This window comes from Saimiri boliviensis, chromosome 3 (genome assembly GCF_048565385.1).
Source record: "Saimiri boliviensis isolate mSaiBol1 chromosome 3, mSaiBol1.pri, whole genome shotgun sequence".
Classification (NCBI taxonomy): Eukaryota; Metazoa; Chordata; class Mammalia; order Primates; family Cebidae; genus Saimiri; species Saimiri boliviensis.
Genome location: NC_133451.1, coordinates 71243473 through 71264339, shown reverse-complemented (window position 1 = coordinate 71264339; position 20867 = coordinate 71243473). Strand labels below are relative to the sequence as shown.

The 20867-nt window shown below is 36.1% G+C and overlaps 1 protein-coding gene and 1 pseudogene across 1 annotated transcript in view; one reads left to right on the top strand and one right to left on the bottom strand.

Annotated features, from left to right (window-relative positions):
• Positions 1 to 12913: 12913 nt before the first annotated feature.
• LOC101035335 (uncharacterized) lies at positions 12914 to 13765 on the top strand (annotated as a pseudogene).
• A 5426-nt stretch (positions 13766 to 19191) lies between these two features.
• MRPL1 (mitochondrial ribosomal protein L1) overlaps positions 19192 to 20867 on the bottom strand; it is a 96448-nt gene continuing 94772 nt past the window's right edge. Inside the window, exon 9 of the mRNA XM_003923932.4 lies at positions 19192 to 19492. Coding sequence (XP_003923981.1) covers positions 19374 to 19492 — 119 coding nt within the window. The 3' untranslated portion in view covers positions 19192 to 19373. The remainder of the gene's footprint in view (positions 19493 to 20867) is intronic.

Below are 20867 nucleotides of genomic sequence, written 5' to 3'. Positions count from 1 at the left end.
TTGAAAATTAACTGTTTTTGATAAAATTATGGGAAACCTAGACAATACAGATTGACTTAAATAGGAAAAAAAACTTGCAAATATCTATAATCCTACTAACCAATATAAATACATTTTCCAAAATTATATGCATATATATGTATAGTTTATTTACAAAATTATACTATGTATCTGTATTTGCATTCTACTATTTTCACCTTGTAGTATAAAATGAGCATTTTCCAATCTTGCTAAATGATTTTTAGTAGCTGCATAGTATAGTGCGGCTGTATCATTATGTAATCTCCTACTTAAGTAATTTGACTGTTTCCAGGTTTTTGATATTATAACCATATTATTACAAATGTTGTATACATGAATATCTGAATAGCTCTCTGACAATATTATTCAATTAAATTCCCAGAAGTAGAATTATTGGGTCAAGCTGGGTGTGATGACTCACACCTGTAATCCTAGCACTTTGGGAGGCCAAGATGGGTGTATCACTTAAGGTCAGGAGTTCAAGACCAGCCTGGCCAATATGGCGAAACCCCATCTCTACTAAAAATACAAAAATTAGCCAGGTGCAGTGGTGGGCACCTGTAGTCCCAGCTACTCAAGAGGCTGAGGCAGGACAATCACTCGAACCCAGGAGGCAGAGGTTGCAGTGAGCCAAGATAGTGCCACTGCACTCCAGCCTGGGCAAGAGAGCAAGACTGTCCCAGAAAAAAAAAAAAAAGAAGAAGAAGAAGTATTGGGTCAGAGGGTAAGAACATGTTAAAGGCAGGCTGAGATTCTCTAAGCGAAGACTTCAAATCCTGATGGCAGTGAAAAAGTCACAAGAGCATGGTCCAGTCCCCTCATGATCCCTGACCAAGGGCAAGAGGTAAAGCTGGGGTGGATTCTTGAAGCCTCTGTGTAAGCAAGGAGTTTAAAAATTTAAACTGATCTCTAAAGACATGCACCTGCCAGAGCATAGTAATCAATGTTGATGAAGTAGCTTCAGTTATCAGGAACAGCAGATGGGTAAACACATCTGGCTTCACACCATTGCTGGCTTCAGTTCTTAAGAACTTGAGTTATTTCAAATGAGCAATGGGCATCAGGCAAAAATGTAATCACCTTCACTCTTTCTCTCAGTCCATGTAGTGAGACACCAATTGACCTTTGCTCTGATTGCTAATTAAATTTCGAGATTATACTAAATCTGAAGAGCAGTGATTCAATGGAAATGAGAAGCTTGCAAAGCATTAATACTATTTATATTGGGACTGGGTGGGAGCAGCAAATTGCTCAGGTACTTGCAATATCAGCAAAACAAGAAGAGTAGGATTTTATATTGACATATAATGGCAGAGGCCCACAGGGTGATTTCTTTTTTCTTGAATTTTGTGTAACAATCACCCTCTGAATGATTACTCTTACCACTGTATATTGATTCTCAAAATATACCTGTAATATAAATCAAAATACTTGCCTCTCTTGCAGATAAGACAAGGTAGACAAACAGATGATTTTATTTGTTTCAAATCACTGATTTAGGAGAAATTCATTTCCTTCAGCTTTTATCTGAATGCCTCCTGTGAGCTAGGCATTGTGCTGTGTTACACAGACTTACAAAGGTGATGAAGACAGAATCTCTGAACTTGAGGAAGGTGAAGTGTACTCACGGAAGCAAAAAATTCTGATAATGTGTTTGAGTATATTTAGGGAAGAATAAAAGCTACAATATATTGAGAAGGAAATAAGCCTGAAGTTAACATTTGTTAGGCAAAAACTACAAATGCATCAGGAATCTGAGATCTGGAAAAATGATATAAATGTAGATCTAACATGTAAATTCATTCCCCACTATTGAATCCTAGAGATCAGATGCATTTACACCTAAATCAAAATTTGTAAAGACGAATAACTACTCTTTAGATCTTTTTCCAATGCAATAATTGCTCTTCATAAAAGCTCACAGTAAACAACTTCCACATCAATTAAAAATCAGTGCGTTTATTTGCATAATAGAATGCCACATCATGCATGATGTTGGTCCAAGAAAGAAAGATTCAAATGAGCAGCTCTGTTTACAATTACAAATTCTGATTTAGGGAAACAGTCAACCCTAGGTAATTAAGTGATAGACTATGGAGTTTGGGGATTATTTAGACATTTTTCTTTTTCTCTTCTTTTTTTCCCCTCCTACTGGATTTGCTACTTACTAGAACTCTCTTCTGGGCCCGTAGATTTGCAGGAAGGTGAGGTCCATCATCAGTTTTGCAACTCTACAGCAGTTCTGATGAAAGAATTTGGTAGGAAACAACATTGAAGACTATATAATAGTATAAGGTTTGGAAATTTTCCAGGAATTCTAATGGTCTTTGATACTACCAAGACTTTTAACTCAAAGAATGAAAAACTAGCTATCACTGTCATTAACTATGCGTAAGCTCAAGGTTTCCAAATTTTTAACTGTCTAATCACCATTTAATGTAAGCTGCTTGTGTTATATTTTTAGAGGCATCCAGACAGTCCATGGCCCATGCTTCACTTTAGGAAATTGAATGAATGTCACTGTAATAGACCATGTCCATGCAGTAATGGTTTTCCTGCTGCTAGATGATATCTGAAGCAAATCCACTGATGAGAAATAAATGGGGAAGCAGAGCAGAGTGTATTTCCAGAGCCAGAAACACTGACCCTTTCAAGGCACTTGATCTTTCTGACTTTGTTTCTATTTATCAGGAAGTGAGTGTTGACGAATGAATCATGGTAGCTCAATAAATGCTGGCAAGATCAATAGATACTTTTTGCATCATACTCTTACTTGATGCTTATTGCCAAAGAGGCTGCCTTGTAAAGCAGAACCATGGCCAGAACAGCACTCCTGCCACTGAGAAGCAGTCTGCTCTGGCTGGATCATCTACATTACATTCTAGATCAATTTTTATTCGTCTTCATTTCTGATGCTATCTCTGGTTGAAGAAACAAGGCTCAGCAATTTGGGATCACTTAGCTAGCAGAATCAGCTGTCACTATACTAGTATGAGAGTTTCATTATGTAAGCTGATATTCACTCCTTCAAGGGAATGATTCTTACTGTTCTTTATCCAAGAGTGAGTTACTCTGTCTATGCATTAATTGCCAGGACTTAATGCACTGTGACTCAAGTATTCATCTCTACCCATGGAGTCATTGACTTCATGCTGATTGGAGGTCCATCCAAGAAAACTAAATTCTTGCTTCAGTAGTATTTTGTAAAGTAAAATTTGGAGTGTATTCTTCCAGTTTTCACTTCATTCACTTTGCAATCTTAGTAAAAAGGAAGGAAATGTATTTCCTTTTTCCCTACACTGTTGAGCTCTGGCTTTAGAATAGACCTACAGCCTTCTAACATAACTTCAAATATCTCAGATATACACCTACAACCTTGTCATATAACTTCAAATATCTCAAACACACAAAGCACAAACACTCCCCAAATCTTAGGGGTTGAGGAGACAGAAAGACCTCAAAGAAGTACTTGAAGCAAACATGTATGTTTATCTGGCTCACTAGGTGTTCCCATTTCCTTTCTCCTTGCCACTTTCTACTGTGCAGTCAGTATTTACCTTGTTCCGCCTCCTTGAAGCCAGGTGTGACCATGTGACAGAGTACCAGCCAATGAGCTCTAAAGGGAAGCATACTGGGGGTTTCTGTGGAGGTTTTGATTTCCTCATGAAAAGGACAGATGTGGCTATTATAGCTCCCTTTCCTCTTTCTCCTGTCTTGCACTTGAGTCTAGTACCTAGAGCTACAGTAGCCCTCTTGTGAGAATACGGTGACAAACTGACACGTAAGGATGGCTGAATGGGAGAAGTTTGAGTCCCTGCACCAGCCATGAACTATCTATGGTCTATGAGAAAAAAATGAACCACGGTTTGCTACCTCCCTTCACAGAGCTCACAGTCCAGCAGGAGAGATAAGCTGTAATAGAGTTTACCTCATAGGATACAATAAGATACACTGCAATAAATTCTAATATTAGGTAAGCAGATGGTACCATGAGAGTTCATAGGAGTAGAAGTTTATTCAAACTTTTGCATTGAGGGAAGATTTCTGGATTAACTGAGACCTAAATAGGAGTTCATTTGGCAAAATGTTTGGGGAAGATAGTTCTAAGCAGAAGGCAACAGGTACAAAGGCCTAGAGGAGAGAAAGCATCATATATTTGGGAAACCACCATAAAGAGTGGGGCTGAGTGAGATGAGGCTTCAGAGGTAAGTACAGCTTATTATCCTGGGTCTTGAAAGCCGATGCAATGCAAAATCAATCAAGAACCTTCAACAGTGAAGTGACAGAATCAAATATGCTACACTGGCTGCAGCGGGGGAGAATGAATTAGAAGGGGAGAGTCTGCAGGCGAAAATTGGTCAGAGCTATGCTGTCCAATATCACAGCCATCAGCCACATGTGGCTACTGAGCTCTTCAAATGTGACTGGTACAAATTGAGATAATTTAAAGTGGAAAATGCACATTGGTCATCAGAGATTTAGTGTAAAAACAACAATGTAAAATATATCATTCCTTTATATATATCCACAATTTTATAGTGATTATATGTTGTAATGATGATATATTGTATATATTGGGTTAAATAAAGTATGTTTTAGAAATTAATTTTATCTTTTATGGTTATGGGTTTTTTTTTCTTTTTCTTTTTCTTTTTTGAGACGGAGTTTCGCTCTTTTTACCCAGGCTGGAGTGCAATGGCGCGATCTTGGCTCACCACAACCTCCGCATCCTGGGTTCAGGTGATTCTCCTGCCTCAGCCTCCTGAGTAGCTGGGATTACAGGAACGCGCCACCATGCCCAGCTAATTTTTTGTATTTTTCGTAGAGACGGGGTTTCACTATGTTAACCAGGATGATCTCAATCTCTGACCTCGTGATCCACCCACCTCCACCTCCCAAAGTGCTGGGATTACAGGTGTGAGCCACCGCATCTGGCTTATGTTTATGTTTTTTAATGTGTCTATTAAAAAATTTCAGATTACATACATGGCTTGTGCTGTGTCTGACATTATATTTCTATTGAATGATGGGTTACTTTGGCAATCTATGTAAGATGATAAAGTCTTAAGTTAAATCCAATTTGAATGAAGTGGACTTACTTGAGGGCTATAAAGAATGAGGGTAGTTAGGTTATGTTGATGGTTGTATGAGAAGAGAGAGTGAGTAAAAAATAGTTAAGGATGGCTCCCAGGTGTCTGGCTTGGGCTGCTGAATGGATATCAGTGAGCTCCAATAATAAAACAGGAAAGTAGCAAGAGAATTGGGTTTGAGAGGAAGCCATTGAGCTCAGTTTTGGATAATTGAGTTTGAAGTCTTCAACACTCAGTTGGAAAAATTGGGTAGGCAGGTGTGCATATGTATTTAAAGCTCAGGAGACAGAGTTGGTGAAGTTACACAGACAGGCATCCTCAGACTACAAGTGGCATTTAAAGCTTTGAGTATAATTGAGAGTACCTAGAGAGAGTACGCTGTAGTAGAAAAGAACTGAAAAACAACTGTAATAAATATATAGACTTCATAGCTATTATGCAAATACCAACATTTACTCTAAGGTAGTGTTTTCCATGTTGTGTTTTCCAGAACACTGGTCTCACAAGATATTCCTGAGAAGAAATCTTTCTGTGACTGGGAAGAATATTGCCCACTAGAGATTACAATACACACTAACATATTGATATAGTTACAGCTCTGAGAAATGGTATAGTGAAGAAACCTCTTTAACCAAGCATTTAAAAAATCATATTTAACTAGAGAAATCTTTCTTCTCCCTTACTGGTTAATTTCTTAGGAACTATACCCAAGGAACATATTTGGAGAAGCATTTTTTCTATGGTAATCCAATTCATTAGTGGGACAAAAATCAAATCGAATTATGTGGCCATTAGGTCAGATTTATAAAGAAATTACTTTATCATTTCCATCAAATAGATATATTTTCTATGTCCAGTGTCGTCTATGCAAGCTTAAGCATATTTGTAGGCATTTCAGTGCTTTCTAGAATTTTAAATGATTGGATTAAAATAAATATCTGATTTTCTATGAGTAACTTACTAAGAATGCCAAAGAACTGTTGTAAGTTCATAACAATAATTAATTCTTGTTTTAAGTTTGAATATAGGGTATCTGATGGTCTAATAAAGGATTATATCATGGAAACAAAGTTTGAAGGATAGAAATAATTTTTCCAAGGCATCTATTAAAATTTAGAAGAGGCACAAAGGCGGGTTTTTTGTTTCTTATAAACTGCTTTTTCAGTTGAAAAATGTATGAACTACCATAATTTACATTTCTTATGGTGCCTTTGGTGTGTTGATTCAGAAAGTGAGTTGGGTGAATACACACCTTATAAGAGGCAACAGATGGCATAATAATTTCCCTTGCTTAGCAGCTAATACATTATCCACTATGGGCAATGTCTAGTGACATGGTGAAACCCCGTCTCTACTAAAAATACAAAAAATTAGCTGGGCATGGTGGCACGTGCCTGTAATCCCAGCTACTCAGGAGGCTGAGGCAGGAGAATTGCCTGAACCCAGGAGGCGGAGGTTGCGGTGAGCCGAGATTGCGCCATTGCACTCCAGCCTGGGTAAGAGCGAAAACTCCGTCTCAAAAAAAAAAAAAATAAAATAAAAAAGATGCATTTGGTAGTGTGTTGACTACACAAAAAGAGACACTGTACAGTTTAAAAACAAATCTTACACAAACTTATACTTCAATTTTTTCTATAAAAGGAGTGAGTTGTGTACAGGGATGCTAAATGCTTTATAGACAAAAAAAAAAAAAACTGTGCTAAAATTAACTTCTTCTTCATCATCTTCTTCATTATCTTCTCATACTCCTGTTTCTTTTTCTTTTTTCAGCCTTGAAAACTCCCTTTTTGCTGCATCAGCCTTTCCTTTAGCTCGGTATGCGGCAATATCTTTTTCACACTTTTCTTCAGCTTCGCAGCTTTCTTTTTATAAGGCTCTGAGTCATCTGCAGCAGCGCCATTCCACATCTCTCCTGGCATCTTTCCAACATCACCAATGTTGAGGCCAGGATGTTCTCCTTTGATTTTTAGGTGATACTCAGAACAGAACAAGAAAAAGGCTGAAGAAAGCCTCCTGGGGGTGCACTGGATCCTTGAACTTCCTTTTTGTCTCCCCTTTAGGAGGGATGTAAGTTTTCATTTCTCTTTCATAATGGGCTTTGCCCACCTTTGTCATATCTTCCAATTTTCCTTTTGCTTTAGCAGAAGTTGTCTTTCACTTCTCGGAGCACTTCTCTGAAAACTCTGAGGAGCTGACTGAGGCATCTGGGTGCTCCTTCTTGTGCTCCTCCCAACCAGTCGGCACAAAGAACACATATGATGACTTTTGCCTCTTGGCTTCCTAGGATCTGCTTTGCCCATGTTTGGCTATCTTTCCTCAACAAGGCAGAGTTGCCCAGTGCCCATCTGGCTCTCACTTGCCCCAGCACTTTCTCTATGGAGCTCAGTATACTGCAATCGATGGACTATTTTTACCATAGAATTTGTTCATGTGTAATTATATATATGTTTGTATTTATGTTTAATAAAATGAAATTGGCATCTCTCCCCTCTAAAAAACAAATTAGTAATCTTTTTGCAGCCAAAAAACATTTGCTATTTATGTAAAACATTTTCGGGGTAATGAAGTTAATATTTTGAATTCAATGCAATGTAGTTGATTTCATAGAACTGTAGGAGAAGACATTTAATAAAAATTCAAGTAATAAATGGGTCTCGAGAGAGTTTTGTTGCCCCTCCTATCACTACTACTAATTCCTCCTAAATATTCATCAAAGGTAGTGACCTAGTGTAGTGGCATCTGTTAGTTTTGCCTGCCCAGCACCCAGTAGCCCCTTTTTTGGTAAAGTCACTTAATTGTTTCTTTGGGGAGTTTCTTCTCCCCTACCACATGCACTTTGGTGAGATTATCAATTCTGCCTTCTTCTAACCAAGAAGTGGGCATGTAAACTAAACTAGGCCAAGCAGATTCTCTCCCCTTAAAATTTAAATCATGAGTGACACAAGGTCAGAAAACGGAACTAATTCACCTTGACAGTAGCTCTCTGAGGAGGCTGTTCATTGGTTTCTGTGAAATAGATCTCTTACGATGCCCTTCTGCTTCCTATCCTTTCCAAATTCCAGTTGTGTTGTTTTTCCTTTGACTCTGTGACCCACTCTATATCCTTATAATACATGATTCTCATTAAGTCAGTCAATTTCTATTAACTGTAATTGAAGAACACTGATACAGCTGGATGTAAATATGCTCAATAAAAAGATCACTACCATTATGCAAGAGAGTCCATAGCACTTAAGTTTTGCCTTAATTTGTGCCAGAATTTGCTTCTTTACAAAGTCTGTTAGTCCTGCCTAGCTCTACTTCTGGGGCTTCATAGTATACATATACTCCATCCTTTAAATGGCACATGTTTGAAAACTACTGTCATTTTCCCCCATATGCTTTCTCAGCAAAATAACTCATTTTCTCAAAACATATATGACTACTACACACCCACTAAAATAGCTAAAAGAACATATAGACAGACATCTCCAAGTATCGACAAAGATGTGGAGAATCTGGAACACTCATGTATTGCTGGAGGGAATTGGCATAGCTGCTTTGGAAAATAGTTTGGAAGTTTATATAATTTATAATCTTACTTAATATTTTAATGGGTTTTAAAAATAAATGTAATTACCTGTTGTAATGTCATCGTAGGAAACAATTTCATGACATCATGGTCTTTATGTTAGTTATCTTATTCTACAATACATTAAATATATACTTAACTATTAATTGAAAATGTGATATACTTATAATCTAAATTAATTTCTTGTACCACGACTGATACAACTCCTCAGAGTTTTCTGAGTATGTGTATTGATTGACCTTTGGGAAACACCAGGTTGTTGTCTTTAACTTAAAATTTTGAATAGAATAATTTTCATTAAAGCAATAACCAACTAAGGAAGCAGTATTATAAAGTTTTACAGGCCAAGCACATGGCTCACATCTATAATCCCAGTACTTTGGGAGGCTGAGGTAGGAGAATTGCCTGAAACCAGGAATTTTAGACCAGCCTGGACAACATAGTGAGACTCTACCTGTACAAAAAAAATTTTTTTTTAATTAGGCAGTTATGGTGGCACACTCCTGTAGTCCCAGCTACTCAGAAGGCTGAGGTGGAATGATTGCTTGAGCCCAAGACTCCAAGGTGCAGTGAACTGTGATTGTATTACTGCACTCTAGCTTAGGCAACAGATAAGACCCTATCCTCCCAAAAAAAAGATAAAAAGAAAAAGAAAAGAAAAGAAAGAATTTTAGATAACACATAATGAGATACAGAAAGTGTTTGGCCTTTCATTCATTTAGCAAATACTTCAAATTGTCTTTTGTTTGTTTGTTTGGTGGCTTTTCATCAATGGAAAGTGACTGAAGAGCCAGGGATGTGGAAAACCTCCAGAGCCAGGATGTCTCCCTTCTACTCCACATCCGACATAAACATGTAATTTCAGGGAAGACGGAGACCTCCACATAGGAAGGAGAAAAAGAAGATATAACAAAATGTTAAGTGGTTGTTTTAGGAATTATGAGTCAGTGAGTTCTTTAAATTCTCAATTGTATTCATTTCTCTACTTGTCAAAATTTAATATACCTCCATATTTTAGATAAAAACCATACAGTAAAACTTTTTGTTCTTATGGATACCTTGGATAGATATCCAGATATATCTTCTATTCTTAATAAGAATAAATTTCTAATTTTATATTTTTATTCAAAAATAAAAAGCCAAGCACTGTAGCTTGTGCCTAATTTCAGCACTTTGGGAGGCTGATGTGGGCAGAACACTTGAGCCTATGAATTTGAGATCATCCTGGGCAACACAGTGAGAACCCATCTCTACAAAAAATAAAACAGCCAGGCATGATGGGCAGCATGGCATGCACCTGTCGTCCCAGCTACTCGGAAGACTGAGGTTTGAGGATCACTTGAGCCCAGGAAGTTAAGGCTGCAGGGAGCTGTGATTGCACTGCTGCACTCCTGCCTGGGTGACAGAGTGAGACCCTGTCTCAAAAACAATAAAATTTTAAAAGTAAAAAACAAAAATTTAAGTGAATAAAATTTTTTATTTTAAAAATATTGATATTTACATACAACCTTTTATAGCCAATTATGCTACCACCTACTTCCAGTTCTCAAAGCACTAGAAATAGGTGTTTGGTTCATTACTATGTGAAAAATATAGTCCAAACAAACAAAAACTAACAGTACTCAATGGCTAGGGTAATACACAAAAACAATGGGTTCTGAAATAATGCACCTACAACTTTCTTGTAATTAGAGCTTGACAACTTTTAAAGCTCTTTAGGTTCAGTGATACAATATGTGGGATTTGCTTCTAAGTACTATAGAAGGGATGACAGCAAGCTTGGGGCTGGGTTGGAAGGGACAGGTAAAATGGGAACAATAGCAGAACACTGATCATTGCTGAAGTTGGGTGGGTATTCTTTATTGTATTTTCTTCGTATTTGAAAAATTCTATAATAAAAGTTTTAAAAACAGTCCTCACCAATAATTGTGACTTTGCTGTCAAGTGTAGATTCTTCCCTTCAAAAAAAGCTTGTGACCATTTTGTATGGCTTGTCTGGAAACTTCTGTAAATCTTATGTTTTAGTAAAATATTTTTTGTCATTCTACTTTGCCTTTGTACAGTTTACTGTGTTTATTTTTCCAATGCGACAATCATATTTTAAAATTAAAACTGATGGAACATTCTGTCCTGGTCTTCACCATCTGACAAATTGAACGGCAAGAGGTAGACTTTGCCAGTTTCTTTTCACCGCTGCAGATTTGTGTTAAGATCGTATTGAATGGAGTATTTATAAACTGGCCCTGAGCATGCATAAAGCATCAGTATCTGACCTTTTTTAACCTCCTGGGAATTTGAAATAAATGTGTTTGTGTTGCTGGATTAGATGGTCATTGGTGTCTTGCCACAGTGTTTAAATATTACTGTACAGGAAAGTCACAGCAAAGAAAGCAGTTGTAACTGACATGTAGGACTTTCACAGCTGTGCCACATTTTTGCCTAAAATTTGTGTTATGACCTTTTTCTTGGTTCTTGTCTGAAAATTTTATCTGTAACCTTTGGTGTGTGATTAAGAAATACTGATCTTTCAGGAGGCTGAGGCAGGAGAATTGCCTGAACCCAGGAGGCGGAGGTTGTGGTGAGCCGAGATCGCGCCATTGCACTCCAGCCTGGGTAACAAGAGTGAAACTCCGTCTCAAAAAAAAAAAAAAAGAAAAAGAAAAAAGAAAGAAAGAAATACTGATCTGATAATCATTTGGGATTTGCTGAGGCATTTGTGAATCTTCCTTATAAACCTGCAGATCTCAAGCATCCAGCCTGTGTGTTATTAGAAAGGGATTCATTTGAGAGCATCAAATCCTCAATTAATGATTCTTACTTTCATCCCTCTTGTATTTGCTATGGGAGCTTCTTTTATTCTTTAATTTGAAATTCAGTAATTTTTCTTCTTCACTGACAGAGTTCTTCCCCTCACAAAACTGTTCTTTAAGTCATAAATGTAGCCAGTCATAAATACATAAACGTTAACCTTCCGGTTGGATCTTTGTCTCTCGCAGTTTAAAATGGATATTGTAGCCCATCTGAATTTTCTTCACTCTTATTCCCGTAATTCTGGAGTTTCTTCAGATTGTAGTGTATTTTATTGTACTCCTATGTAAAATGAAGCATTAACTATTAAAATTACATTTTTAACATAAAAAAAAGAATTTTTACAAACCTCTAAATATGCATGATCACAGAAACTTAAAGCAACATTTGTTATAGCTCCAAAATAGAACAAAATAAACAAACAAAAGATTCACTCTGAAATAAAGCTCCAGGTGGCCTTCAAAGTATTTTGTGCTATTCTATTTGTACAGGCAAGTGAGAAAACAATTATTGACCAGAAAGTACACAATTATTTTAAAGTTGTATGAAAGGCTATTATCGCCACCTACTGGACACTGTTGTTGACTACTTGCTATAAGAAATTAAAACCAACAATCAGTATTTAATAGGTTCCCCATCCCACCTTAAGCATCTAGTTAACAAAATAGTATAAATAAAATCATCAAATTTACAATTTTATTTATTTTTATATTAGTAATGCTAATTAATGTTATGTTACATCACTTCTTAGTGTGAAATGCCCCCTGCTAGTGTGAAATGCCCATGCTAAAAAGGTATATTATAAAATTTTGGTTTGAAAGTACATTGATGATCATCCTATGATGTCGTTGTTTTACAGAAGGTCACAGAATTTGAATTGTTTGCCCATAGGGTTAGAACCCAGAATTTAAATTATTTGCACACAGGGATAGTCCAGAAAGTTAGAGAGTAGTCCTGGCTCTTAAGTTCAGTGCATTATCTTTTCTTCATTTGTCTTTTAAAATCTTGACTTATATTGCAAATTTTATATCTTTTATAACTTGGCTAATTGCACACACCAGTGATTCTCCACTCTAGTGCATCAGAATGACTTTTGGAATTTTTAAAATAAAGCTAGCACCAAAGCCAGAAATGTTTACATCCAGCCAGAGTTAAAAGAACTATTAGTAGATACCAGTGTTTCTCAAAGTGTGGTCCCTGGACAAGCATCATCATCATCATCATCACCTGGTTAGAAATGCAAATGTTCAAGGTCCGCCCCAGGGCACTGGGTGGGAGGTTGTAACTTGCGTTTAGCAAGCCCTTCAAGTGATTTGGATACAAGCTAAAGTTTGAGAATCACTATTATTTACTACAAACCTGGTAAATTCCTAGTCTTATATACAAGAATTAATTTAGCTGTAGTAGAGTCCTCTGGCTGTGCATGTCTGAGGACTGGCCACCAGGGGCTAGATGGTTTGCTGAGCCCGTGTCCCCTGGCACTAAGACTCACACAGCAGTCACATCCAGCTACCTGCATCCCCCAAGGTACCCCATCAGGAATGGCGCCAAGAACAGCAGGCCCAACGATTTATGGTGTGAATTTGGTCGTTGTGACCCTCTAGTTGATGTGTATGTTCCACTTGATTTCTACACTCACTGTCCAAGAGGAGTTGCTTATGTTCAATTTGAGGATGTTAGCGATGCTGAAGATGCTTTACATAATTTGGACAGAAAGTGGATTTGCGGATGTCAAACTGAAATAGTTTGCACAGGGGGACTGGAAGACAACAAATCAGATGAAAGCAAAGGAAGGGAGGAATTTGTACAGTTCTTCGCACTATGATTATGACAGACACAGATATTCTAGAAGCCAAAGTTATGAAAGAAGATCAAGAAGTCAGTATTTTGCTTACATCTATAAAAGACCTTGTAGTCCTAGAAATAGTGGATGGACTGAAAGACCACAGGGTAGCAGAAGCCATTCCAACAATGATAATCAATCACTGATATGTGTTTTTCAAGATCTAAATCCAATTCAAGATCACAGTCCAAGTCCCAGCCCAAGAAAGAAATGAAGGCTAAATCACGTTCTAGGTCTGCATCTCATACCAAAACTAGAGGCACCTCTAAAACGGATTCCAAAACACAAGTCTTTCTCAAGACATAAAAAGGAATCAAGGAAAAGGGAACCACCTTGCTCCAAATCCCAGTTAAGATCATAGTCTAGGTCTAGGTCAAAATCTAGATCAAGATCTTGGACTAGTCCTAAATCCAGTGGCCACTGACAGTATGAACTATGATCATTTTTAGGCATGTATCATTCATTTGCTTATAGATTGGTTATATTAAAATGACATGCTGTTTGAGAAGCCACTCTTAAGAGTCCAGTTTGTTTAATGTTATGAACAGCTACCAATTTGTGTCTCTGTATATTTTTGTAAAGATTTTCATCTTTTATGCTTGAAGTATTTGGTGAAAAGATGTTGGTTGACCATAATTTGCAACATTGTCTTACTAAAAATAAACTTTCATATTCCTATTTGGTAGAACTGTTAACCTAGAAATAAGATAGAATGATACAAAAGTGAAGTTGTAGCCACTGTACAACACTGACCACTCAGACACATTTAGGTTCAGGGCAGACCTTTTATGTCTTATCAAGATGTCTAGGCCCTTGATAATAATTTATGATGCAAATTGTTCTTTTGTTAATTCCACTGTCTTGGGGAATAATGCCAACTGTTACGTAGTATTTTCGGGAACATTAAGTTTTTGACTGAAACACAGAGTCTTTACTGCTTTTGTTGTTGTTGTTTCTACAGATTTGGAACATAGACAACATCAGAAAAACTCACCTTAAAATTTGAGGTCAATAATGTCAGAAACAATTGTGAAGGGAAAAGAATGTTCTTACGTAGCTATTCTAAAATTTAAGTACTGTTGACCATAATATTGCTTAATTTTCTTACTGCAATTAGAAGCAAGTGAATTGTTTCAAAGTAGGCTTTGTGTGTATGTGTGTGTGTAGAGTGTGAAAGAACTGAAATGTTGATGCTTACAGCACTTGGACTATGCATGTGTATCAAAATTTGCCTGTTTCTTTATGTGGGAGGCTTGCTCTTCGCACCTCAGTTTATTTAATGTGAGACAAGTTCAAAAACAACACACTCATTCTAGGTGACTCTGTAGTGCCATGAAATTTAAAACAATTTTGGAAAAAGGATTAGTCAATTTTAAGCAAGAGTCATATCTTTTGAATTTTTGACTATCAGTGTAGTATCTGACTAGAAATAAAGAAATAATTACCCTTTACCATTTATAATTTCTAGTATTTCTCTGAAAGATTGTTTTGGGCACAAAAGTGACTTAACATGTCCAATCTCATTTTGGATAAAAAGTTAGCATCTTTTAAAATCTCAGATTGCTTGCTTGCAGATGTAAGTAAGAATTATGGAGAAGCAATTCCTTTAAGAGGATTACTTATTTCAATTGTTTTTAGTAATCTAGGCTTTGTCTGTAGAGAACAAAACAATGATTTTTAAATATTATTTGTGAAATGTGTTTAAGGGATTGTAGGACCTTTGTATATTTAATAATATTTATTTTATTTCTTTAGTGTTCACAGTTCATGTTCTGTTCTGCTATGCAATCACTTACATGCATTTCTCTTTACTTTTTTTTTTTTTAGATTTTCCTGGATATATAAACAACAAAGTCTATTTAAAACTGTAGCAGTAGTTTGCAGTTCCAACAGAGAGGAAAGTTGTAGGGCTAAACTTTGTATTTCCTTTATTATAAAAGCTTCCAAGGGCATTTTATAGTTCTCTTAAACAAATATTGTGTACAACCTCTAAGACATCAATATTTGGATCAAAGCAGACCTAGCTTATTTTCTGCTTGTAAATTAAGCAAACAGAAATAGTAAAACATTTTATTATTTTATGAAGGAAAATTTTTCCCTTTATTTTGCTATAATAAAAATAAAATGAAAAAAAGATTTGATTCAGTTATTAAAAAAAGATAAAATAGACATTTAAATTGAGTAATATAGTGTAATTTTACTCTTTTTCCAGAAGTATATATTCAACAAAGCTCTAGTTAGCCAATAAGAAAAACACTCTAATGGAAGAGTAGAGAGTAATTTATTCATAGGACAGTTAATAAGACCCTGGAATGTTCCTGCCCAGAGCAAATTTTCCAACCACATTTCCTTATTCTGGCTTGTTCTGCTCAGTAAGTTACCTTTCTACGACATTATAAGGCCTTTTAGCCACATCGGACCTTATGACCCAGGAATGCCACTTCTAAAATTCGAAAACAAATAACGCTCCAAGATTTTCTCCAAAGCACTGAAAATAATGAGGGGAATGGGATCCTGGAGTTAGTCAAATGTACAACAACTGAGGAATTATTCCACAAAACAGAACATCAACAGGATGGAACATTGTTCAACATTAAAATGATGCTTTTCATCCGGCATTTCAAATATGGGAAATGCTTACTTTATAAAATGTGCACACACAGATGCATACCCACAATTGAAAACAAAGCACTAAAATATTAATGCTGGTTATCCTTAAGTAGTAGAGCATGAGTGACTTTTAAAATATCTAATCAGTATTTTAAAATTTTTCAATGACTATACTTACTCCATTAATTAAAAGAAAATCTTCAAATAGTAGAGCTTCTACTTTGCAAATTGGGATTTTCAAATAATGATTCATCAGTAAGCTCTTAAAAGATGGTAACTGTGGGAAACAAGTAGTATCTTTTCCTCTCCATCTTGCATTACTCTTTTTTCACCCCACTCTAACTCTTCTTTCTTCACATCAGCCCAGCCATAATTCATTAACTAGAAATACCAAGAAACTGAAGGCGATTATTCAATAGTTTAAAATTTTTAAACTGTTCCAATTAACTGGTTGTTAGAATATATATTGTTTAAAAAGAGGTAAAATAGCCCAATGGTTAAAAGGGCCTCCGAACTTTAAAATAAGCTGTGGGTTTGAATCTTAGTTTGCCACTTACGAGACCTCACACAAGCTGCACTTTCCTTATCTGTGAAATAGGAGTACCACTCTGCTCAGTGAATTGCTGTGAGTTTGAAATGAGAGGATGCATCTAAGGCCTAAGATGGTGGTAGGCATTTGTCTTAGTCTGTTTTGTGTTGTTATAGCAGAATACCTGAGAAGCAATTTTTTTTTTTTTTTTTTTTTGAGACAAAGTCTTGCTCTTGTCGTCCAGGATGGAGTGCAATGGCAACCTCTGTCTCCTGGGTTCAAGCGATTCTCCTGCCTCAGCCTCCCGAGTTGCTGGGATTACAGGTGCCCACCACCATGCCTGGCTAATTTTTGTATTTTTAGTAGAGATGGGGTTTCTCCATGTTGGCCAGGCTGATCCTGAACTTCTGAACTTGTTCGGCCTCCCAAAGTGCTGGGATTACAGGCATGAGCCACCGTGCCTGGCCCCAAGAAGGTAATTAATAAAGCACAGAGATTAATTTCTTGCAGTCTGGAGGCTGAAGAACCATGATTGAGGGGCTGGCTTCTAGTGATAACCTTCATGCTGTGGTCAGCCCATGGCAGAAGGGCAAGGGAGGGCAAGAGGAGGTGAGTCAAGAAGGGAGAGAGAGCAAGCAAGCATGCAAGGGTGTGCCCAAGAGATCCTTGCAGTCTTAAGCCCTTTTATTATTACTTTTTCACAATTTGTGTAAATTTAAGGGGTACATGTACAATTCTCTTACATGGATATAGTGCTTAGTGGTGGCCTGGGCCTTTTCATGTAACCATCACCCAAACAGTATACATTGTACTCATTAAGTAATCTCTCAACCCTCATCATCCTCCTCTCACCCTCCCTCTCTTCTGAGTCTCCAATGACTATACTCAGCATTAATCCATTCATAAAGGCTTTATAAGGTCTCCCATTAAGGCCTCATCTCTCAACACTGTTGCATTGGGGATTAAGTTTCCAACACATACTTTCTGAGGGACACATTCAAACCATAGCAGCACTCAATAAAAGGTAATGGCTATTACTGTTTTCTCGTGATGTTATTGCTGTTTTGGGTAAATAACCTCCAAGTTTTAATTTTCCTGTGGGGGAAAAAAAAGCCTAGTGGGGTACTATGACTATTCAGTTATTTGGACATCTCAGATCACTAAAACTTCAAAAAGAATTTGGGAGTCCTATACGGAGCTGTCAAAATTTTCTTTACAAAGTAGGTATTAATCAATTTTCCCTCAAATGTCTTGTATAGCTGATGCTTTCAAACTATAATCACTAACCCACCTTATAGTCAATTGCTATGTCTGAATTCTCTTTAACGGTTTCTCCTTCTGCTTGTTTCTAGGAGGCTGGGAGGGTTGAACTGCATAACATCCCACATTCTAAATTGGTCCAATTATTCCCACTTGAGGTCAGCTGATTTGTCCCTCCATCTCCTATATCTTCTGTAAACTGAGATGTAGTCTATAAGTTTGATTAGATTTAAGCAGAACAGCCTTGGCAAGAATAAATACTTCATGGGTAGTGATGAACTTCATCTTGAAACATGACTATTCCTTGGCCAATTTGAGTGTGGAGACTCCGTGTGCCCTAGGCAGATTTATGGTTCCCGAGGAGAACAATGCAAAATGAACCAAAATAATTTGTGTTATTAGAAATCCAATTGTTTTAAAATCATAAATTTTTGTGAGAATTGTGTTACCCAGCTCTTTTTCAGAAAAGATTTTACCTTGAAAGGCTAGAGCTAGCAAGTCAACACCAAAACTAAAATAAAATGAGAGACGCATTAATGAAAACAAAACAAAACAAAACAAAAACAAAGTAGGTATTTAAACCCCACCAGCAAATTTACCATCACTATTATTTCATAAAAGAAAACTCATTTGAATACTCTCTAAAAAAGTGGAAGATACTTCAAGTCATCATTCCCAAAAAAGGATAGTTGACAATTGCATGCCAAAATTACCCTTATTTTTTTCATTTTGTTAAAAATCAGTAAGCATTTAAGGATTAACATCAGTCTACAAACTGGTAATTAATACAAGATGCTTTACATGAATGAATTTGTTCTAGCTACTTCATGGGAATGTTCATTCAACAAATACTAACCAAACACTTATTATGCTATTAAAAGAATTCAGGAGCAAATGAGGTCAAGTATATGAAAACACTATACACAGTGCCTTGTAGATTGCCAAGCATCATTAAAATATATGGTATTATTACAAATATATATTATTACATATATAATTATATAATATATATTACATATACATATATATTACTTATATATAATCAATATGTAATTATATATATAATTATATATGTAATATATATAACATACACATATAAATTATACATATATATATATATATATATATATATATATATATATTTACAGATTCCTAAAAAGAGATTACCCAACACATGTTTTAGTGGCTTAGTAATTTTCTACGTTCATGCTATCAAATAGTTTTCAGAATTCTTAAGAATCCCCATTTTCCTTCTTTTTTAAAAAAAGAAATAGTTATATTTGTGATGTAGTTCAGGATTCTGCCATGTTCTGCTTTATGGGAACTGAGGATGTTACCATTCCCTCAGGTGGTTATGACTCCCAAGGGAAAGTTATTAAGCTAGAAATTGCTGCTATAATAACCAGTAAGTATACTCTGGATTCTAAAAAATAAAATGTCACAGGGTCTAAAAGGCAGATTCAGGCAAAGAGAAAAATTTATTTTCTTATTCTTGAAATGGTTGTAAGAATTTTCAATGATAAAGTTCACTTTGAAGTACGATCAAGAAATAATGAGATACCAAATGTAAAAATTATGCAGTTTTCTAATTTCCTCCATTGCTTCTTAAACCACTGAAAATAATTTCACAGTTCAACACATTTAGGCATCTTCTTCTTCATTTTCTTCATTTTTTTCTTCTTTAGGCAACAATGGATCAATCTTCAGTAATAAACCTTCACTTGTTGAAGTACGAAGGAAAGCACGTATCACAAAGGGACCTGGAAACAAAAACAAGAATCAACTTTGATTTTATTCCACAAAACCACTGCATGAGCAAATATAGTAAGTCCTCACTTAATATTCTAACTAGGTTCTTGGAAACTGCAACTTCGAGCAAAACAACTTATAAAGAAACCAGTTTTACCACAGGCTAATTAATAAAGTTAAGTTTCTACAGCATATGTCTAGTCACAAAAATATCACCAAGCTTCTAAATAAAGACCTCAAACACTTCTAATATTAACCATTGAAATAAATGTGAACTATACATACATTTAAGATTAATAAAAACAAGTAAGATAATTACTTACCCAACTTGAGTGAATCAAAGTAACAGGAGTCATAGTAAAAACATAGCTACAGTTTTCACTTTGCCAACACTTATTCTTTAAGTCAAAGAATACGACTTAAATCAAAGAACAAGTGTTTGTAAAGTGAAACTGTAAGAAGCACCTCCTGCCACCCACCATGCAGTTCAAAAACAAACTAACAAATACGGTTGGTCCACGGAGTACTTTGATACCACATCATCCATTATCCTGCATTTGTGTAATTATCATATAGTTGACACATTTTTATTTTACAACAGTTTATTTTCATTCATTCATCTTCCAATTCCCTTATTCCAGTTGAGGGTTGTGGTGGCCAGAGCCTATCCCTGCAGGTCAGAGCATAGGTGGGAACCATCTCTGGATAAGACAGCATCTCACTGCAGGGCACACGTACATACCTCCCACACGCACACCGGGACCATAGAGACACACCAATTAGCCTAACATGCCCATCTTTGGGATGTGAGTGGAAATTGAGGTACCCGGAGAACCCATGCAGACATGAGGAGAACATGCACACTCCACACAGACAGAGGCTCTGGCCAGGAATCTATTTTTTTTTTTTTAATCAATGTTATAATGAAATGACACTGAAAAAACGGATGCTATTCAAAGACCTGCTGTACAAATATACAACAGGAAAACTTGTAGAATTCATGTCATATTTTCACATGAAAAGTACTGTATTACTGAACTAATATTTTGAATTAAAAGGGGAAGACAGTCTCATTTCTAGAATAGAAGACAAACTAGTTGTACTCTAGAATATTAGAGATTTATCCTTGGAACGAAACATACTCACTAATAATTCATTTCTCTTCAAAAAGATGATCACCTAGAATTTATTTTATTGCAAAGTCAACAGTGAAGGGAGCAAGTGGTGATATTTACATCTGATGAAAATATTATAAATAATTTATTTAAAACTGTCAGCACAGATGCTACCTTTATGTTACCACACAGTTGATAAAATTTCCTAAAAACTAAAATGCTTTTCTTAAGAACAACATTGAGGGGCTTCATTTAAAACAGCAAAAACACA